We start from the raw sequence: 20,297 nt of genomic DNA, 5'->3' as shown, positions 1-20,297 counted from the left end.
CATGTACTATGACTCTTAGAATTGGAAAGGGTCTTACAGATCATTTTATCTCTGAAACAAGATCTTTGTGTCTATATTTTTTAAAATGCTGACTTGTAAAGCAAAACTTTTCAATGAGCCTTTAGCATATGGTCATTGTGACACAAATTTGGAGAGTCCTTGAATAAAATTGTTTCAAAATATAACTCCATATGGAAAAAAATATGACGTTATATAGACTGTGGCACTGCTTTTAGATATTTCCCCCAACCCTGATTTTATGCTGAAGTTAGAGAGTAATTGTTCTTTGTGTTCTGAAAGAGAACCGAAATAGCATATGGAGCCTTTTACAAATAAAATGATTGCTTCTACAATTGTCCTGGGAAATTTAAACTGTTTGGAAAGATCCAAATCTCATGCTTTTACCCAGCTTATCTGATTTCTGCCATTGCTGCCTCAGTGTCTGCACTAAAGAATGTGAGCAGTCAACAGATTACTGCCTGAGGAGGCCATATTCTCAACAAAAGCTTTAGGAGCCAGATAATGGGCAAAAGAATTGAAAAGATGCTTCACAAAAGCAGACATACAAATAGGCAGTCACGAAAATGGCCTAGTCTAACGTTCCTCATCAGAAATGCAAGTTAAAATTACAACAAAATACCTCTACTCACCTCCTAGAATAGGTCAAGTTAAAGAACTGTTGACACCATGACTCGTGAAGTGGTGGAGGACCTGGAACTCTCATACATTGCTGATGGGAATGAAAACTGGAATAGCCAAACAGTAAGGCAGTATCGTAAAAAGTTAAATACACATCTACCCTATGACCCAGCAATTTTGTTTCTAGGTATTTGCCCAATAGCAATGAAAACTTATGTCCACAAAAAAAAAAAAAAAAAAAAAAAAAAAAAAATTTNAAAAAAATAGATGAATATTCAAAGCTGCGTTTTTTGTATGTATAATAGCCCAAACTGGAAACAACCCAATGTCCATCAACAGAAGAATAGTGGTATATTCATAGAATGGAATGCTACTCAGCAGTTTAAAAAAAAAAAAAAAAAAGAACAAACTACTGATACATGTAACAACATGAATGAGTCTCAAAACGGTATGTGGAACAAAGGAATCCAGACACAGAAGAGTACTTAGCTGTACAATTCTGTTTATATGAAGTTCAAGAACAGGCAAAATTAATTTACAGAAGTCAGAATGGTTGCCTCTCACTGGGGATATTAACTGGAAAAGAGCACAAGAAAGCTTTCAGCGGCCATGGAAATGTTGCATGTATTGATTTGGGTGATGGTTACATGAGTGCATACATTGTCAAAACTCATCGATCTGTACATTTTATTCTATGTAAAATAAACCTGAATTTTTTTTAAAGACAGGTGGATATTATTATTTGAGACCACAACCAACACCCTTTCATATTTGCCACTAAGTGGAAAATACAAGAAAATGCATTAATGGTTGTTCCATTTGTCTTATTGTTCAACTCTTCAAGAAAGCACTCAAATCAAAATAATTGTGTTTCTGATCTTGTTCTGGTCCCCTGTGGAGGTAATCTGAGAAAGCTCCTTGGAGTTCATGAGAAGTGTTTCATTTTCAAGAAGTTTATCAAAATGCAGAAGAAATCAGTAATGGAAGAGGTAATTTTTTAAAAGGGAAAATGTTTTATTCATCCCAACTCTCTTCTAAAAGATTTTTCAGGGTTTTAAGTGTACAAAGTCTTAGAGCTGCCATTAGTCATAAGGTGGAAATTTTAGTGTACCCTGCAATTCCTCACTGAACTTTCGGCACCTCACTGAAAAACACCAACTCAGAGTTTTTCTAACAATAGGCTTAGAACTTCAGGATAAAAGATATGAACTAGGGTCATTCACATACCTTCTGCTTTAAAAAGCCCTCGACGCTGCTAAGGCTATGGTTTCTGTCCGACAGATGGCCTGGAACTGAGGTCTTGTGAGTGAGTACACATAGACCCCTTGATAAAGCCTAGGCGTGCTGGAGCCCTCCCACCTCCACCTCAGCCCTGCTGTTACGTCCTTAGGTGGATGCAAAGTAAAAGGAGTTACCCTTGAAGTCCTGGTGTAGCCCTCAAACCTGCATCTAACCACAGAAATGCCCCAGATACTTCCAGCTCAGCTCTGACCATCCCTATGCCAGGCACAGGGACCAGGTGGGTGCGTGGGAGGTACTCCCCATAAGACCTCCCACAACTCAGTGGTCAGGTGGGTCCACTAGTGTCATCTCCAGCATCCTGCATGCCCACACCAGGCCAGCACCCCTCCCTGCTCCAAGTCTCAGGGCCTGGCCACCACCACTGAGTTGTTGAGCCATCAGTCTTATCCTGCCCTTCCTTCCTAGTGAGGTCCAAAAACACAAGAAATCCATACTTTCTAGGTCATCTCACATGCTCTCAAATCTAACCCCAAGTAGTTCTTTACATCCCCTTTTATTCCCTCCTCTCCCACTCTTCCCAACTTCTGAAACTTCCTCTGTGCCCTCTGGTAGTTACACCAATAAACTTTCCTCCATCCTCAGCCTTCTCTGAAAGTTCCCTTCCCTTTTTTTTTTTTTTTTCCGATTGACGTATAGTCGATACACAATGCTACATTAGTTTCAGGCATACAACCTAGTTATTCCACTAGTCTCTACATTATGCTATGCTCGCCACAAGTGTGGCTATTACCATCTGTCCTCATGGACTATATTTCGCATTCTGTACCTTTTATCCCCATGATTTATTGATTTGATAACTGGAAACCTGTATCTGCCACTCCCCTTCACCCATTTTGCCCAGCACTCCACCCCAGGCCCTTCTTGCCACCACCAGTTTGTTCTTTATATTTATAGGAGCTTGTTTCTGCTTTTTGTTTCTTTGTTTATTCATTCATTTTATTTTTTAGATTTCACATACAGGTGAAATCATATAGTATTTGTCTTTCTCTATCTGACTTATTTCACTTAAGATAATACCCTCTAGGTCTATCCATGTCACAAATGGCAAGCTGTCATTTCTCCTTATGGCTGAGTAATATTCTACCGTATATAAATACCACATCTTCTTTATCCATTCGTCTATTGATGGACACTTCAGTTGCTGCCCTGTCTTGGCTATTGTAAATAATGCTGCCATCAACATAGGGGTGCGTGTATCTTTTTGAGTCAGTGTTTTCATTTTCTTTGGGTAAATACCCAGTAGTGGAATTGCTGTCATACAGTAATTCTATTTTTAATTTTTTGAGTACAGATGGCCTGGAACTGAGGTCTTGTGAGTGAGTATAGACAGACCCCTTGATAGAGCTTAGGAGTGCTGGTGTATGTAGTCCTAATAGTTCATTTTTGCTTTTGTTTTCCTTGCCCAAAAAATGTTGCTATGGCTGATGTCAAAGAAATTACTGCCTATGTTTTTTTCTAGGAGTTTTATGATTTCAGGTCTCACATTTAGGTCTGTAATGCATCTTGAGTTTATTTTTGTGTGTGATGTAAGAAAGTGCTTCAGTTTCATTCTTTGGCATGTAACTGTTCAGTTTTCCCAGTACCTTTTGTTGAAGAAATTGTCTTTTCCTAATTGTATATTCTTTAAAAAAAAAAAAAGATTTTATTTATTTATTTGAGGCAGACTGAGAGAGCATGAGCTGGGGGAAAGGCAGCAGGAGAGGGACAAGCAGATGCCCTGCTGAGCATGGAGCGCAATGTGGGGCTCAATTCCAGGACCCCAAGATCATGACCTGAGCTGAAGTCAGACACTCAACCCACTGAGCCACCCAGGCACCCCCCTAATTGTATATTCTTGCCTCCTCTGTCAAAGATTAATTGACCATATGATCATGGGTTCATTTCCGGGCTCTCTATTCTGTTCCATTAATCTGTGTGTCTGTTTTTGTGCCAACACCATACTGCTTTAATTATTGCAACTTCATAGTATACCTTGAAATCTGGCATTGTGATGCCTCCAGCTTTGTTCTTCTTTCTCAAGATTGCTTTAGCTATTCGTGGTCTTTTGTGTTTCCATACAAATTTCGGTATTATTTGTTCTAGTTCATGAAAGATGCTTTTGGAAAAAAAAAATGCTTTTGGTATATTGATAGGGATTGCACTGAATCTGTAGGTAGCTTTAGGTAGTGTAGGCATTTTAGCAATAGTAATTCTTCCAATCTATGAGCATGGAACCTATGTCCATTTCTTTGTGTTGTCTTCAATTTCTTTCAACAGTGTTTTATAGTTTTCAGAGTACCAATCTTTCACCTCCTTGGTTAAGTTTTTTCCTAGGTATTTCATCCTTTTTGGTGTAATTGTTAATTGAAGTATTTTATTAATTTCTCTTTCTGCTACTTTGTTATTAATGTATAGAAACACAACTGATTTCTGTGTATTAATCTTGTGTCCTGCAACTTTGCTAAATTCATTTATGAGTTCTTGTAGTTGCTTTGTGGCACCTTGAGGGTTTTCTATGTATAGTATCATGTTATCCGCAAATAGTGACAGTTTAACTTCTTCCTTACCAATATGCCAATATGGATACCTTCTATTCCTTTTTTTTTTTTTTTTGTCTGATTGCTATGGCTAGGACCTCCAGTATTATGTTGAATGAAAGTAGGGAGAGTGGAATCCTTGTCTTGTTCCTGATCTTAAAGGAAAAGCTCTCAGTTTCTCACCATTGATGTTTTAGCTGTGTGTTTCTTATATGGCCTTCGTTATATTGAGGTTCATTCCCTCTAAACCCAGTCTGTTGAGAGTTTTTATCATGAACAGATGTTGAATTTTGTCAGATGCTTTTCTGCATCTATCGAGATAATCATATGATTTTTATCCTTCATTGTGATAATGTGCTATATCACGTTGATTGATTTGTGAATATTGAACGGTACTTGCATCTCCAGAATAAATCCCACTTGATGGTGGTGAATGATCCTTTCAACATATTGTTAAATGAGGTTTGCTACTATTTTGAGGATTTTTGCATCTATGTTCATCAGGGATATTGGCTTATACTTTGCTTTGCTTTTCTTCTCTTTTTTTTTTTAAAGATTTTTTTTTAATATTTTTTTTTAATATTTTTTATTTATTTGACAGAGATAGAGACAGCCAGCGAGAGAGGGAACACAAGCAGGGGGAGTGGGAGAGGAAGAAGCAGGCCCACAGCAGAGGAGCCTGATGTGGGGCTCGATCCCACAACGCCGGATCACGCCCTGAGCCAAAGGCAGACGCTCAACTGCTGTGCCACCCAGGCGCCCCTAAAGATTTTTTAAATTTATTTGACAGAGATAGAGATAGCCAGCGAGAGAGGGAACACAAGCAGGGGGAGTGGGAGAGGAAGAAACAGGCTTCCAGTGAAGGAGCCTGATGTGGGGCTCAATCCCGTAATGCTGGGATCACACCCTGAGCCAAAGGCAGACACCTAACGACTGAGCTAGCCAGGCGCCCCATTCTCTTTTCTTTTTTTAGTGTCTTTGTCTGGTTTTGGTATCAGGGTAATGCTAGCCCCATGAGAATGTATTTGGGAGCTTTACTTCCTCTTGTATTTTTTTTGTATAGTTTGAGGAGAAAAGGCATGAACTCTTCTTTTAGTATTTGGTTAAATTCACCTGTGAATCCATCTGGTCCTGGACTTTTGTTTGTTGGTCACTTTTTGATTACCAATTCAATTTTGTTATTACTGGTTGGTCTGTTCAGATTTTCTTTCTTCCTGATTCGGGTTTGGAAGATTGTATGTTCCTCAAAATTTATCTGTTTCTTCTTGTTATCCAATTTGTTGGCATATATTTTCTTGTAGTAGTCTCTTATAAACGTTTGTATTTCTGTGGTGTCAGTTGTTATTTCTCTTTCATTTCTGATTTTACGGATATGGGTCCTCTCTCTTTTTTTTTCTTGATGAGTCTGGCTAAAGGTTTGCCTATTTTTGTTTATCTTTTCAAAGAATTAGCTCTTGGTTTGATCAGTCACTTTGTTATTCTCACTGAAACCTGTCTCTCTCTTGAGGACACTGCTTCTTCTGCAACCTTCCTGCTCCCTCATATTACTGAAACTGGCAATGTGCAAGATATCTTCATTGTTTCCTGTTGCTGCTTCCCTCCCTAAAAACTCCCAGCTCTGACTCTCAGGTCATTAGACCACTACTCACCACAGTCTTCCTGTGGCCCCAGTCACTCTCCTTTGTTCTTTGAAGATGCTAGCTCTGCTCTCTGCCAGTTTGTCCATCACTTCCCTTTGGGTAATTCTTGGTAATTTCAATATTCACATGGATGATGCTTCTAGTAGCCTTGTTTCTAAATTCCCTGACCGCATCTCCTCCAGCGATCTTATCTTTCACCCCCTACCTTGCCCACTCACTCCAGTGATCATACCCTTGAGCAAAATTCCTCAGAAGACTAGCTTATACTGGCTGCCTCCAATTTACCTCCTTCCATTTTCTACTGAACTAATAAAGGTTTCATCATACCACACCATTGAAACTACTCTTTTCCAGCTGCCTAGTGACCTCCAAATTGCTAAATCTTTTTGAGTTTCAGTATTTTATTGAAATAGCACATTTACCAATTAACCAAGAATACACTAATTTTCGGGGGCACCTGGGTGGCTCAGTCTTTAAGCATCTGCCTTTGGCTCAGGTCATGATCCCAGAGTCCTGGGATCAAGCCCTGCGACGGGCTCCCTGCTCTGCTGGGAGCCTGCTTCTTCCTCTCCCTCTCCTCCTGCTTGTGTTCCCTCTCTCAATGGCTGTCTCTCTGTCAAATAAATAAATAAAATCTTTAAAAAAAAAAAAAAGAATACATTAACTCTCTTTCCCTGGCAACTCTCCACCCCCAGAATATGCAGCACAATACCAGAGTGACTTCAAATGTCCTTGATCATGAGAACCCACAGAAATATAACCATGTTATGTGATTCAACACTCTGACGGCCTTGAGTTGTTCTTAGGACAGAGCCCAAATCCTTAAAAGGATGGTTTGACTCTTGGCTGTCCCTGTAGCCTCATCTCGTACCACATGTCTTCCCTCTCATTCACGACACTCCACTGGTCTTTGGCATTGAATAGGCTGCTCCCGCTTTTAGAAATGCTCCTCTCCTCCCTCCCTTTCCTTCAGAACAACACTCAGCCCTCCCTGACCTGCCTGGCCAGTTCCCCTGCCATGCCTGATCATGGTATCACATAACTCCTGCTGGATCACCTGGCATAAATAGAAAACCATGCATTTAATTTTGTCTTCCTCACTAGATGATAAGTTCCATGAGGGCAGAGACCACATGTTCTTTGGCTCCCCACTGTGGCCAGAGCTCCAGCACAATGCCAGGCATGTAGCTGACCCCAATAAAGACATGTTGAAGAGAAGAAGAAAGAAGGCAAGTGGCGGGGCTCTCATTCATCATTGTACCCGTAGGACCTGGTTGTGATCTCTGATACACAGCAGGTGGTCACTCAGTATTCTGAATGAATGAATACATGTGTGAATGTTTTCAGATCGCGCTTGGCCGGGAGGAAGTAGTAACATACCCAAGTTATAAACGATTTTAGGATATGCTAAACTGGGTCGGGTAATAAAGAAACTCCTACATTTCAATGCTTAATACATACAGGTTTGTTTCTGGATAATAGATTATATTAAAGAATATTGGTAATTGTGTTGAGGGTGATAATGGCATGATCGTAGCGCTGATCACTGGCCTATTTGCTCACAGGTACTTTCTCTGACTTTGCCCTTTTCTGATCTGTATCCCAGGGGGCTCGCCTCCCATCCTCCCTTGCTGTATTAGCATGCTCTGGCTGCCATAACAAACCACCATAGACTGGGTGACTTAAACAACAGAATTTTATTTTCTCACAGTTCGGGAAGCTGGAAGTTCAAGATCAGGGTGCCAGTTGTGTTCTGAAGAGAGAGCACTCTTCCTGACTTGGAGGCTGCCTTTTTGCTGTGTTCTTACATGGCAGGCATGTGGGTCATGGAGAAAGACCTTCCTCTCCTTATAAGGCCATCGGTTCTATAGGGCCCCACTCTTGTGACCTCATTTGACCTTAATTACCTCAAAACAGCCCCATCTCCAAATACAGTGGCACTGAGTATTAAGGTTTCAACATATGAATTTGGAGGCACACATTTCAGCCCATTAGCACTTGCCTCTCGGCTTCTGGCCAGTTCTGCCAATGAAGACAGGATGCTAGGGCTTCTCTCCTGCCTCTCTCAGCTTCATGTGGCCTGGCTGCCAGTGGCTGCATCTCCTCCACTATATCTGCTCCTACTGGATTACACTCTGCCTCCCTGGTCCCAGCTTCTACCAGACAGCCCCTGTATTACTTTCCTGTGATTGCTGTAACGTGCTTCACAACAAGTGAAATTTATTCTCTCACAGTTCAGGAGACTAGCAGTCCAAAATCAAGGTGTCAGCAAGGTTGGGTCCTTCTGCAGCCTCTGAGGGAGAATCTGTTCCACGTCTCTCTCCTCACTTCTGGTGGTCGTGGGTAATCTTTGACATTCCTTGGCTTATAAATGCATCCTTCCAATCTCTGCTTCCATCTTTATATTGCCTTGTCTCTGTGTGTCTCTTTATCTAAATCTCTCTCTTCTTATAAAGATGCCAGTTATTTAGCCCCCACCCAATCTAGTATAACCTCATCTTAACTTGATTACATCTTGATTACATTCACAGGTACTGGGGTTTAAGACTTGAACATATTATTCAGCCCACTGCAGTCCATCATGGTTCTGTGGGTCGTTAAGCATTTGTGGCCCAAGTGCTTTAATAACACACCTCCTCTTCCCTTTGTCCCTCCAGTCCTCTGGTTGGGAGCAGTTCTCTGCTAAGAGCTAGTCTCTGAGCTGCCTTACCAACCCCTGCTTGTCATATTATATAAAATATAAATATATAATACATGTGTGTATATATGTATGTATACAAACATGTTTGTATATATGGTATGTATAGATACTAAAGTATTTACAGATACAACGACATGGGGTTTTCTTTAAAATAATCCAGCCGGGAAAAAAGGAATGGTGGGAAGACCCCACTCTAAAATATGACCTTTGGGTGATTATGATATGCCAGTATAGATTCATTAATTGTAACCAAAGTACCACTTGGCGGGGGGAGTGTGTATGTCGATAGTGTGGGAGGCTGTGCATGTGTGGGGCAGGGAGTATATGGAAAATCTCTGTACCTTCCTCCTAACTTTGCTGTGAATCAAAAACTGATCTAAAAAAAAAACAACTGGGTGGCTCTGTCAGTTAAGCATCCAACTCTTCATTTCGATTCAGGTCCTGATCTCAGCGTCTTGGGATTGAGCCCTGCATCAGCCTCTGCCCTGGGCGTGGAGCCTGCTTAAGAGTCTGTCTTTGCCTCTCCCTCTGCCCCTCAGCCACCCTCATGCACTCTCTCAAAAAAAAAAAAAAAAAAAAAAAAAAAAAAAAAAAAAAAAAAAAAAAAAAAAAAAAAAAAAAAAAAAGAAAGAAAGAAAGAAAGAAAGAAAGAAAGAAAGAAAGAAAAACAAATAAAACAAGAGCGTGTTAGATGAAAGTGAAAGAAAACTGGCAAAATGCTAATAATGCCAGTAATAACAGTTGGGTGATGAGTATGGGAAAGTTCATTTTACTATTCTCTGTACTTTTATGTATATTTGAAATTTTCCATAACAAAAAGATCTCCAAGAATGGTGTGATAAAATGGTGATTTTTATCTCCTGTATCATTTTTATACTTAGTCCTCTGAAAATACCTTGTGTATTACTCCTTTCTAATTTCACCAAGAAAACTTCAGATGTCTCTAGAACTCTGTTGAGGAAAATCCAGCAGGACTACCCATTGGTCTTACTATTCAGTATTTCAACAGAAAAGACAAAGTGCTTGAAAACTAATTTTTTGTGAGAAAATTCTGTAACCACATTGAAACAGCAGTCTACAATTTATCTAGCTCCCTCTGTTCTCTGTTTAGTATTCAACAAGTTTTAACCAATAAGATATCCTTGACTTCTTCAAATTATTAAAATACAAAGTGTGCTCAGCTATTGTTGGAAAGGTAAAGACCCTTTTGCTTTTCCTTCCAGTAGAGGGCTTCTACTAAAAGAGAAAAGCAAAAACTTTTACTATGGAAAGATTCAAGTCAGAAGTTGAAGAATAGGGGCGCCTGAGTAGCGCAGTCGTTAAGCATCTGCTTTCGGCTCAGGGCGTGATCCCGGTGTTTCGGGATCGAGTCCCACATCAGGCTCCGGGCTCCTCCGCTAGGAGCCTGCTTCTTCCTCTCCCTCTCCCCTGCTGTGTTCCCTCTCTCGCAGGCTGTCTCTCTGTCACATAAATAAATAAAATCTTAAAAAAAAAAAAAAAGAAGTTGAAGAATAATCCTAATGCTAGCCTATTAGTCTGCTTCAGAATTTACATTCAGTGTACAAAGTATCTTGTTTCTGAGATCACATCACACCAAGTTATATTATTTCATAATTCTCCAATACCCGTGCTATATGGCCATGCAGAGAACTGTAGATTGTAAAAGAGGGTCATGTTCTTTCCATGCTTTACTGTTTTCCTTGCTTTACTATTTTCTTTATCCTAGGATGATTTTCAATATTAAAAATCCTTAGAAAGAGAAACAAACCAAGCCTACCATATTGCTAATTTAACCTTATTTTTTTAATATTCTTTGAGTTTTAAATATCATTGGACATCAGAGCATTTTAAAATTTAAGAACATACATATCAGAAATAATGCTTTAAGGGGCGCCTGGGTGGCACAGCGGTTAAGCGTCTGCCTTCGGCTCAGGGCGTGATCCCGGAGTTATGGGATCGAGCCCCACGTCAGGCTCCTCTGCTATGAGCCTGCTTCTTCCTCTCCCACTCCCCCTGCTCGTGTACCCTCTCTCGCTGGCTGTCTCTATCTCTGTCAAATGAATAAATAAAATCTTTAAAAAAAAAAAAAAAAGAAATAATGCTTTAAACCACATGATACAAAATGTAATGGAGGTTGTGGGTCAAGAGCGTTTTTTTTCCTTTTCTCTAGGTTACAAAATTAGTCATAAAAGATAGTAAATTATTTTCATTGTTTTCCCCATCATAAAAGTTTATTTTTTTTCAAAATGAAATATCTCCTCTTTTCACATGACAGAGTTTAATCGTCTGTTTTTATGGCAGAATGTCGTAAATCATTTCGTTGCAATAGCTTATTGTTAGAAGTTGTGCTGTCACTTAACGAATCTGTTCTCTGTCTTCCAGCTGCACCAGACCCCACAGCTTTCCAAGGTCACATGAAACCCTGAGTTGGCTGTTCTATGCTAGGTGAACATTGCGCACAGAAGCCCACCTTCTTCCACATTGCTTAGGTCTCTCCTACCTCCCCTCTGCATATCAGAAAAGCATAATTTTAGATTGTTTTGTTGATAGGCATCATTTAAAAGCTAGTACTTTTTGATCAGTTCATTGTGCCAGGCATTATTTGACATTTAATTTTCTAAAGAACCTACTCAAGAATCAACACTGATTATTTCTGTTTTCAGATAATGAGACCGAAACTCAGAAAAGTTAAGTAACTTGCTGAAAATCACACAGCTAGGGCTCCTTACAGCCAAGGTGCAGCTCTCCCAAGCGGTGCTAGAGTTAGTGCTTGTAACCGTTGGGTCACATCTCTAATCCAAGTTTTCCTGTACTTTTCCGCATTGGCACAGGGTATCCTGAATGTGCCCAGTGCTTGGCTCCGCTTCTAAAGCTAAGGGTACGGTGCCGTTCTTTAATTGGATCTACAGTTACTGTTTCATCAAGTTGGGAAAAGCCCTGGACTAATTGTTAGTAATCATATAAAGTGTTCCATTTTAAACAGACCTCTTTTTTTTTCAGGTGGATAAAACTTAAAAATAATGATTCTCTGTTTTAAATTGCCAGTAGGCAACATGTAACTATTGTATAACTTCTAAACTTGGTGGTATAACTTCTAAACTTGGTGTTCAATATTATTTAAATTGTGTTCTCATCAGTCAGATAATTTTTAGTGAAAAAGAGAGTGAAGCTTTTTTTTTTTTTACACAGATGGTCTATGGGATTACTGATTAGAAAACAAACAAACGAACCTAAGAACAATTTCTCTTACTTAATAACAAAACTAGGCGATGAAGGGTTTAATTTTGTGCTGCCCGATAAGGTAGCCACTAGCCATATGTGTCTGCTGAGCATTTGAAATGTAGATAGTTTGAATTGAGATGTGTGGCAAGTGTCAAATACAAACATATTTTGAAAACTCGGGACATAAAAAAAGGATGTAAAATATCTCTTTAGGAACAATTTATATAAATTACATGTTGAAATGGTAATATTTTGCATATACTGGGCTACATAAAATATATTATTAAAGTTAATTTCACTTGTTTTTTTCTTTACCTTTTTTATTGTGGCTACTAGAAGACCTTAAATTCCATGTGTGGTTTTGCATATTTCTATTGGACAGTGCTGGGCGAAGCGATGACTAGAGGTAAAGGGGAGTCTTAGTTCAAGTGGAATCAAGCAGTTCATAGCATGTATGTTCATCAGTGAAAAGCATTATTTTTTTCAGTGATAAGGTTAAATAGCCATGTGATGACAATTCTACCATTTTCTCAAAGTTCTGCCCTGTTAGATTGCCATTGTATTCATAAGAACCACAGGAAAAGGCATTTCCTCCTGAAGAGCGATTCTCAGACTGATTTTTCAGTACTCAGAAATGTGGCCCCAGGATGACATACCAAGAACAAAAAAAAAGTACCAACATTTCTTATGTGAGATTCAAAGCCAGTGGTGTGGTTCTTTCTGACCAGTGGGCACTGGTGTGGCTCACCCATGTCTACCATAGGGGTGATGGTTTACAGCGCAGCAGTGCAAAGCCAAAGGGCACCCACGAGTTCATTACATAATTCTTGGTAGCGTGAGGCCAGGCGTGTATCTGCTCTGGAGAACGGTGGGCAGGCTCTGACAGGCAGACCGAGGCGGTCATGATGATGTTTTGACAGAGTGTGTGCTAGAAGTTGTTTGTTTGGAAAAAGGCTGACCGGCTTTATCCCCCTCCTCCTCTCTCTCTCTCTCTTTCTCTTTTTCCCTTTTAAACACTCTGGCATAATACTGAATGACTTTGTTTTTAAGCTGCCTTAGCCTTGCTTTGTGAAGAAAAAGCCTGAGTACTCTTTCCCTGTAGGACACAAGTGTTATTTTTGGAGCAGAGGTTCTTAGCCTGATCTCTGTCTAAACCAATTTCTGTTCTTTGTGAGGTCGTGGTCTGGGGCGGCTCTGAGTGATCTCCATGGAGGGAAGCTTCCTGGCTTCGTGAGGGAGTGTTGGCAAAGATGTGGAGGGGCCACGCCTGAAAGTGCACTGCCCCAGGTCTCAACACAGAAGGCTCCTTCACATCCAGATTCCACTCGATAGATTGTGCCGTCAGGACAGTTGCAACCCCATGTGGTGAAGTGGTGTTCTTTTTCTGCTTATGTCACTTCATGGGATGTTTCAGGTCAACATGACTCCCCCTTTTCTTAGCCTAGTACTTTAGGTCTCAGGCTCCTGGGAACGAGGAAAGCCATTACTGGACAATCTCTGCAGGCTGTTCAGCATGCAACTGGCTGTGGGAAAGCCACCGCCCACTCAGAGGGCCACAACGTTGAGTCCCCGAGGGCCTCTGGGAACACGTCTCAGGACTCAAACTTCAGAGCATCCCCTTCTGTAACCTGCTCTGAGTCGGGCTGCTAGACAAGGAAGAAAACCTCTCCGGCTTCTCACCGTTCCTCTTCCTGACCTGGCACTCCTAGGCCTTTACATAGCTGGAGCCTGGCAGGAGACATGTCAGATCAGAAACAGTTTAATAAAATAATGCTGTGAGCAACAAATAGCATACCACCTTATGATGACTCCTTTCCTTTGGAAAGTGGTAGCCGTGTATTCAGGGAGCAGACGAGTGTATGGAAAAGGCCCCCATGATGAACAAGTAGCCCCCGTGTGTGTGCCAGGCTGCTTTCCTCTCAGTGGATGGGAGCATGACCTGTGGTGTGCCCTTCTCTGGCCAGCTATACATAGCCAGCAAAGCTTCTTACCAGAGAAACCTCTTTCTGTACCCTCCACCAGTCCCACCCGCAGACTAGAAGACTCGCTGTAAATCCCCTGGAAGCTACTGAACCTGGCAAGGGAAACCAGCCAGCTGGCCCCCAGACCTGACCAGGTCCCCGCCGGACAACCTTCCAGCCTTCCTTTCCTTTTCCCGGGAGCATACCCTGTGTTCAGCCATGGTTGACATGGGGGGCCTGGACAACCTGATCGCCAACACGGCCTACCTGCAGGCCCGGAAGACCTCGGATGGAGACAGCAGGGAGCTGCAGCGGCGGCGCCGGAGCCTGGCGCTGCCCGGGCCACAGAGCTGCACCCAGCTCCGCCAGTCCCTGCCCCAGGACTTCAACAGCCTGTGCGAGCAGCAGCCCATTGGCCGCCGCCTCTTTCGGGACTTCCTAGCCACAGTGCCCCCATACCAAGAGGCCGTGGCCTTCCTTGAGGAGGTGCAGAGCTGGGAGCTGGCTGAGGAGGGCCCCGTCAAGGGCAGCATGCTGCAGGGGCTGGTGGCCACTTGTGTGGCTGCCCCTGCTCCAAGGCACCCGCACCCCTTCCTCAGCCCCGTGCTGGCTGCCAAGTGCCAAGCAGCTACCGCCGAGGAAGAGCAGATAGCCCTGGTAGCACAGGCCAAGACCGAGGTCATGGCCTTCTTGCAGGACCAGCCCTTCCAGGATTTCCTGGCCAGCCCCTTCTATGACAAGTTTCTGCAGTGGAAAGTCTTTGAGATGCAACCGGTGTCAGAAAAGTACTTCACCGAGTTCCGGGTCCTGGGGAAAGGTGGTTTTGGGGAGGTAAGTGTCTCAGAATGGCCAGACTGGAAGACGAAGTAATAGCATAAAAGGGGATTTGTTTTACCTTAAAAAAAAACCAAAAAAAAAACTTAAGAGAACTTACTTAGAACTAATTTCAGTGCCACCTGTGGAGAATTCTTAGCTCACTCGCACATCTTTTTTCTGGTCACCACGTGAAATAAAATGAGAGTGGCATAGGAAAGACAAACAAAATGTGGAGTTGGCCAAGAATCTTTATCGTGGGGGCTACGCCAGAAGCACACTGAAGTGCCCCGGACGCTTTGGAGAAGGATAGCAACACAGGACAGCGGGAGCCCTCTCTTTCCCTTTAATTGTGGTAATGGATGTAATTTGAGAAAAACTTCAGATTTCTGAGAAAACACTTATCTTGAAGTAAAGTCTAGAATCAGTTTTATACCACTGCTGTGATCAGCTCTTTCTTTTTTTAAGTAGAAAAACATTTTTCTAGTATATGTGCTGCTGAAGTGAGCACTAGAAAGACACGTTTTGAGGTAAAATTCACATAACATAAAATTAACCACTAGCCATTTTATTTTATTTTATTTTTTAAAGATTTTATTTATTTATTTATTAGAGAGAAAGACAGCCAGGGAGAGAGGGAACACAAGCAGGGGGAGTGGGAGAGGAAGAAGCAGGCTCCCAGAGGAGGTGCCTGATGTGGGGCTCCATCCCAGAATGCCAGGATCACACCCTGAGCCGAAGGCAGACGCTTAACGACTGAGCCACCCAGGCACCCCACCACTAACCGTTTTAAAGTATACAATTCAGTGGCATTTAGTACATTCATGCTAATGTGTAACCATTGCCTCTACATAGTTCTAAGACATTTTCATCACCCCTGTACCTGTTAACAGTTACTCCCCATTCCTCTCCCCACAGTCCCTTTAACCCCTGGTCTGTCTCCATGGTTTTGCTGATGTTTCCTGTAAATGGAGTTACAGAATATGTGACTTTCTGTATCTGGCTTCTTTCACTGAGCGTAGTGTCTTAGAGATTCATTCACGTCATACGTATGACAGTACTTCATTCCTTTTTATAGGTGAATATTCTACTGTATGGATAGACTACATTTCACTTATCCATTCATCTGTTGATGGACACTTGGGTTGTTCCCACCCTTTGGCTATTGTGAACAGTGCTGCTATGAATGTTCATGTACGTGTACTTGAATACCTGTTTTCATTGCTCTTGTGTCTATGCCCAGGAGTGGGATTGCTGGGTCATGTGGCAATTCTATGTTTAACTTTCAAAGGAACCACCAAAATCTTCCACATTTTACATTCCCACCAGCAGTGCGTGAGGGTTCCAGTTTTTCCACATCCTTGCTGACACTTGCTATGTCCCCTTGATTTTTCATTATGGCCCACCTAGGGGGAGGTGCAGTGGTACCTCATGGCGGTCCTAGCTCTTTCTTGAAGAACCCCAATTACTTGCCGCTTCTCCTTTCTCAGAAGCCTGCCATCTTTTCACCTCACCTGATTTCTGCCCTTCCACACCCCGAGTCAACCTTGCTCCCTTTCCTCTCCAGCGCTTTCTACTTCTAGCTCATCCTCGCCCTTTCTTTCTCTCCTTAAGGTATGTGCTGTCCAGGTGAAAAACACTGGCAAGATGTATGCCTGTAAGAAACTGGACAAGAAGCGGCTAAAGAAGAAAAATGGCGAGAAAATGGCACTTTTAGAAAAGGAAATCTTGGAAAAGGTCAGGAGCCCTTTCATCGTCTCTCTGGCCTATGCCTTTGAGAGCAAGTCCCATCTCTGCCTGGTCATGAGCCTGATGAACGGGGGAGACCTCAAGTTCCACATCTACAGTGTGGGTACGCGGGGCCTGGCCATGAGTAGGGTGGTCTTCTACTCAGCCCAGATGACCTGTGGAGTGCTGCACCTCCACTCCCTCGGCATTGTCTACCGGGACATGAAGCCTGAGAACGTACTTCTGGATGACCTCGGCAACTGCAGGCTGTCTGACTTGGGGCTGGCTGTGCAGATCCAGGATGGCAAGCCCGTCACGCAGAGGGTGAGTGGCTCTCTTTGGTCCCAAGGGTGGGGCACAGAGTTGGAGAGGAGGAGAGAGGGCTGATCTATTCCCCAGGCAAACAGAGCCTTGGACATAATTCTAATTTCCTTCTTCCTAAAGCCCTTATGTTGTCATCTTGCCTTAAGTGGAGTGATGTAAGAGGATTAGCTCAACGGGCTATTTGGGGCTACTTTGCTCTCTTTTCCTGGCAGGCACAGGGAGCCTTCTTTGTGAGTTGGAGATAATCTGTGCTTTCATGGTGAGATGGAAAGAGCTGAATCCATAGCAGGCATCTAGTATGTTCCACCAGTAACCACCTCCCCAGTGCCATGACCCTGAGTCAATAGAGTCTTGGTTTCCACCTTGGGAAAATTTTAGGGGCTGGGTCCTAAAATTCCAGGATCCTGGCAGGTTAACTTTAATAGGATAAGAAAAAGAAGAAACCTCTAACACTTAGCACATTAAGGTAAATATCTCCTTTCCCGCTGAGTGCAGATGGGGGAAGTTTTACTTCAGATAGGTGAAATTTTGAATGAAAATGTATAGAAGAGAACAAAAGCAACTGATATTTATTTTGATCAATTTGGTTCAAAGTGGCTTGCAGAGAATCCTTTGATTAAAAGGGTATTAATTCTTTGATTAATTTAGCAATTATGTTAAGTGAACCATACAAGTAAGTAAACTCTCTGGAATTCTGACAGGTCTTTACCACTGAGTTTCTGTGCATAAAGATGGGAGAAAGCTCAGGAAGACAAGGCCCAAGTCAGGCTCTTAAATAATCACTTGAAACTTTGTTTTTGTACAGTTTCCAACTTATAAGGCAGAGAGGATAATCAGGCAAGGAAGTGGGAAAAATCATGGCAAATTTGGGAAAGTGCAAGTGAGTTTATGTGGCTGTAACATAAGGGGTGTTGACAAGATATGTAGCGTTCAGATCATGCAAAGTCATTGGAATGCATTCTTTTGGGGGCCGAGGAGCCATTGAAGGCTTTTAAGAAGGGAAAATGACTTGAGTAGATTTGCATTTTTAAAAGACCAATTTGGGTTGTAAATGGAAGGCAGAGGACCTAGTTAAGAGGCTAATGCAGTGGCCCAGGAGGAAATTGTGGATGCCTATAGAAAATAGTAGGATTGAAGATGTGGGAGGAGATTGGCACCATTGGAAAAAGACCTGCTAGGACATTGAGACCAGCTGGGTATGAAGGTGAGGAATAGAGAGGATCTGTAGCTCCAGTGACTGGAAGGAAGAGCAGAACTGTGGAAAATTCAGTGATCGTTGTGTTGTATATGAGACAGGCAGGTAGAGATGTTCCCTGGGCATTTAGACCTATAGGTCTGGTGCTACGGAGAAAGGTCTAGGCTAGATATTGGGATTTGGAGTCATCGTGACTTGGGAAGCTTCAGGCACCACTGAGTCACATGGGAAACAATGAGGGAAGAGGACTAGGAATGGGGGGAATATCAATGTGTAGTGGCTGTGGAAGAAGAGCCTTGAAGAGGTAAAGAAATAGGATGAGAGGTAGGAATGGCATAATCATAGGAGCTGCATCGTTAAGGGTTGATATCAGCAGCGCATTGTAGAAAACCCAAATAGCAGTGGATTAAACCAGACAGAGGTTTATTTTCCTTGTGTAACAAGTAGTGTGGAGATTAGTGGCGCTGGCATTAGTTCAGCAGCTGCAGGATGATGAGATCAATATCTCTGGCATGTTGGCCTTTTCCATGTGCCATAACCATCTGAATTTGGAAGAGAATCCTGAGCTCCAGGTAAGAATACAGCCCAGCAGGTATCTTGACTCGGGTCTTGTAAGATCCTAACCAAAGAACCTTGCCATGCTGCGCCCAAACTTTTGACCTACGGAACTGTGAGCTATTAAAGGAAGGTAGCTGGGGGAAAGATTTTTGTAAGATGACATCAAAATTAATGAAAAAGATAGCAAGGTGCTGGACATTGTGAGAGGGACAACATTTTCCTTTCCAACAGGGTATAGAATGTGTACCATCTATTATAATAGAACTTGAGGCTGTAATAGAATTTGAAACTCTGGACTTGATTCTTCCAAGTAGCTAATTCTTCCCTAGGTAGGAGCTAGGGAGGGGCACAGGCCCTTTCAGGCTGTTGGAGGACACTAGGTAATGCACTTTGGACATCGCTCTATAGGCAATAGGGAGCCATTGAAGGTTTTTCAACAAGAAAGTGGCCTGACTGGAGTGATTCTTTAGGAAGATGATTTGGACACTGTGTAAGATGAATTAAAGGAGAAAGAGATTGGGAGTGGGGGACCCACAAGCAGCTGCTGGAAGGATCCACACATGAGGTGGTGTGGTTGAGGAAAGACCTTGGGCTCTGAACAGTCCTATGTCCACAGTTCAGCCCCCCTGGCCTCTCCCCTAGTCTCCATCAAGACCCACACCTAGACTTCCTTCCCTTAAAACGTGGCTGTCCTCAGTGGAGTGGGTGAGGAGAGCACAGAGCAACTCCTAGAATGTGGTGACAGAAGGAGGCACCTCAGAGAAGAAAGACCAGGTGGCTCTGCTCAGGTGTGAGAAAGATGGGGGCAGACACACCAGGAGAGGCAGGGATACTTAAGAGTGCTGGCTGGGGAGGCAGAAAACCTGGGTCCCTGTCCCAGCTGTGTCAGTGACTTACTGTCTGCCATCTTGGGTAGGCCTCAAGGCCTCCTTTATCTCCAAGTTTTATGTGTCTGTGAGATAGTCTTTGAATTATTTGAAAGAAAAGACTTGTAAATTCAGAAGATTAACATATGGAATAAGTTACTATGATTTACTAGACTATCAGTTAGGGTTCTTATGGGTGGGACAAAATTAAGTTACTTAAGAAATGAAATTGATGGTTTTCATACCTAAGAAGCTCAGAGGCTTGGCTTGATCCCAGTGCCTGAGCAGTAGATTCCCTGAGAATCTCTGAGCAGTGGAGGGAGGATTCCCTGAGAATCTCTTCCTCTGTTTCCCTGCTCAGCTGTCTTCCATGTTAGCCTCACTCTCACTCGGGTGATCCCCACATAAAGGCCACGAGCATCTCCATACATATCCTCCCAACTGAGCAACCAATGGGAAGAAAACACCTCTTTACAAACAGTTCCTTCACGTTTCCCAGGGAAGACTCTCAATGGACAACTCAGGTCATATGCCCAATCACAACCAATTCCACTGGCCAAGATGAGATCACTGCTGTTTGCAGGAGCCAGGTTGAAGGTCTGTCCCATCTAAATCTCATGGACTGACAGCAGAAGAATGCATTCTCCAAAAGAAAATCAGGATGGAAAAGAATGAGAAATGGATGGCAGCTAGGCAAAAAGAGTGGATACCCCTAGTAACTGCTGTTACCTTCATGGTTTGAAAGCTGTCTTTTTTTTTTTTTTTTTAAGATTTTTATTTATTCGACAGAGATAGAGACAGCCAGGGAGAGAGGGAACACAAGCAGGGGGAG

At 42.6% G+C, this 20,297-nt stretch overlaps 1 protein-coding gene across 3 annotated transcripts in view; it reads left to right on the top strand.

Moving 5' to 3' along the window:
* GRK7 (G protein-coupled receptor kinase 7) overlaps window positions 1–20,297 on the top strand; it is a 50,279-nt gene that overhangs the window by 6,835 nt on the left and 23,147 nt on the right. For 2 of the 3 annotated variants that reach the window (XR_004625989.1, XM_002916859.4), the window contains exons 1-2: window positions 11,436–14,812; window positions 16,409–16,846. Coding sequence is in view for 2 of the 3 variants with exons in the window: in XM_002916859.4 (XP_002916905.1) it covers window positions 14,201–14,812; window positions 16,409–16,846 (1,050 nt within the window). In the remaining variant the exon portion in view is untranslated. Of the gene's footprint in view, window positions 1–11,435; window positions 14,813–16,408; window positions 16,847–20,297 lie in introns of those variants that run through there. The other variant, XM_034661889.1, reaches the window with a different exon arrangement.

The sequence above is a fragment of the Ailuropoda melanoleuca genome, chromosome 6 (assembly GCF_002007445.2).
Source record: "Ailuropoda melanoleuca isolate Jingjing chromosome 6, ASM200744v2, whole genome shotgun sequence".
Taxonomy (NCBI): Eukaryota; Metazoa; Chordata; class Mammalia; order Carnivora; family Ursidae; genus Ailuropoda; species Ailuropoda melanoleuca.
The sequence above is the reverse complement of the archived record's forward strand: the minus strand, read 5'-3'. Positions and strand labels throughout refer to the sequence as shown.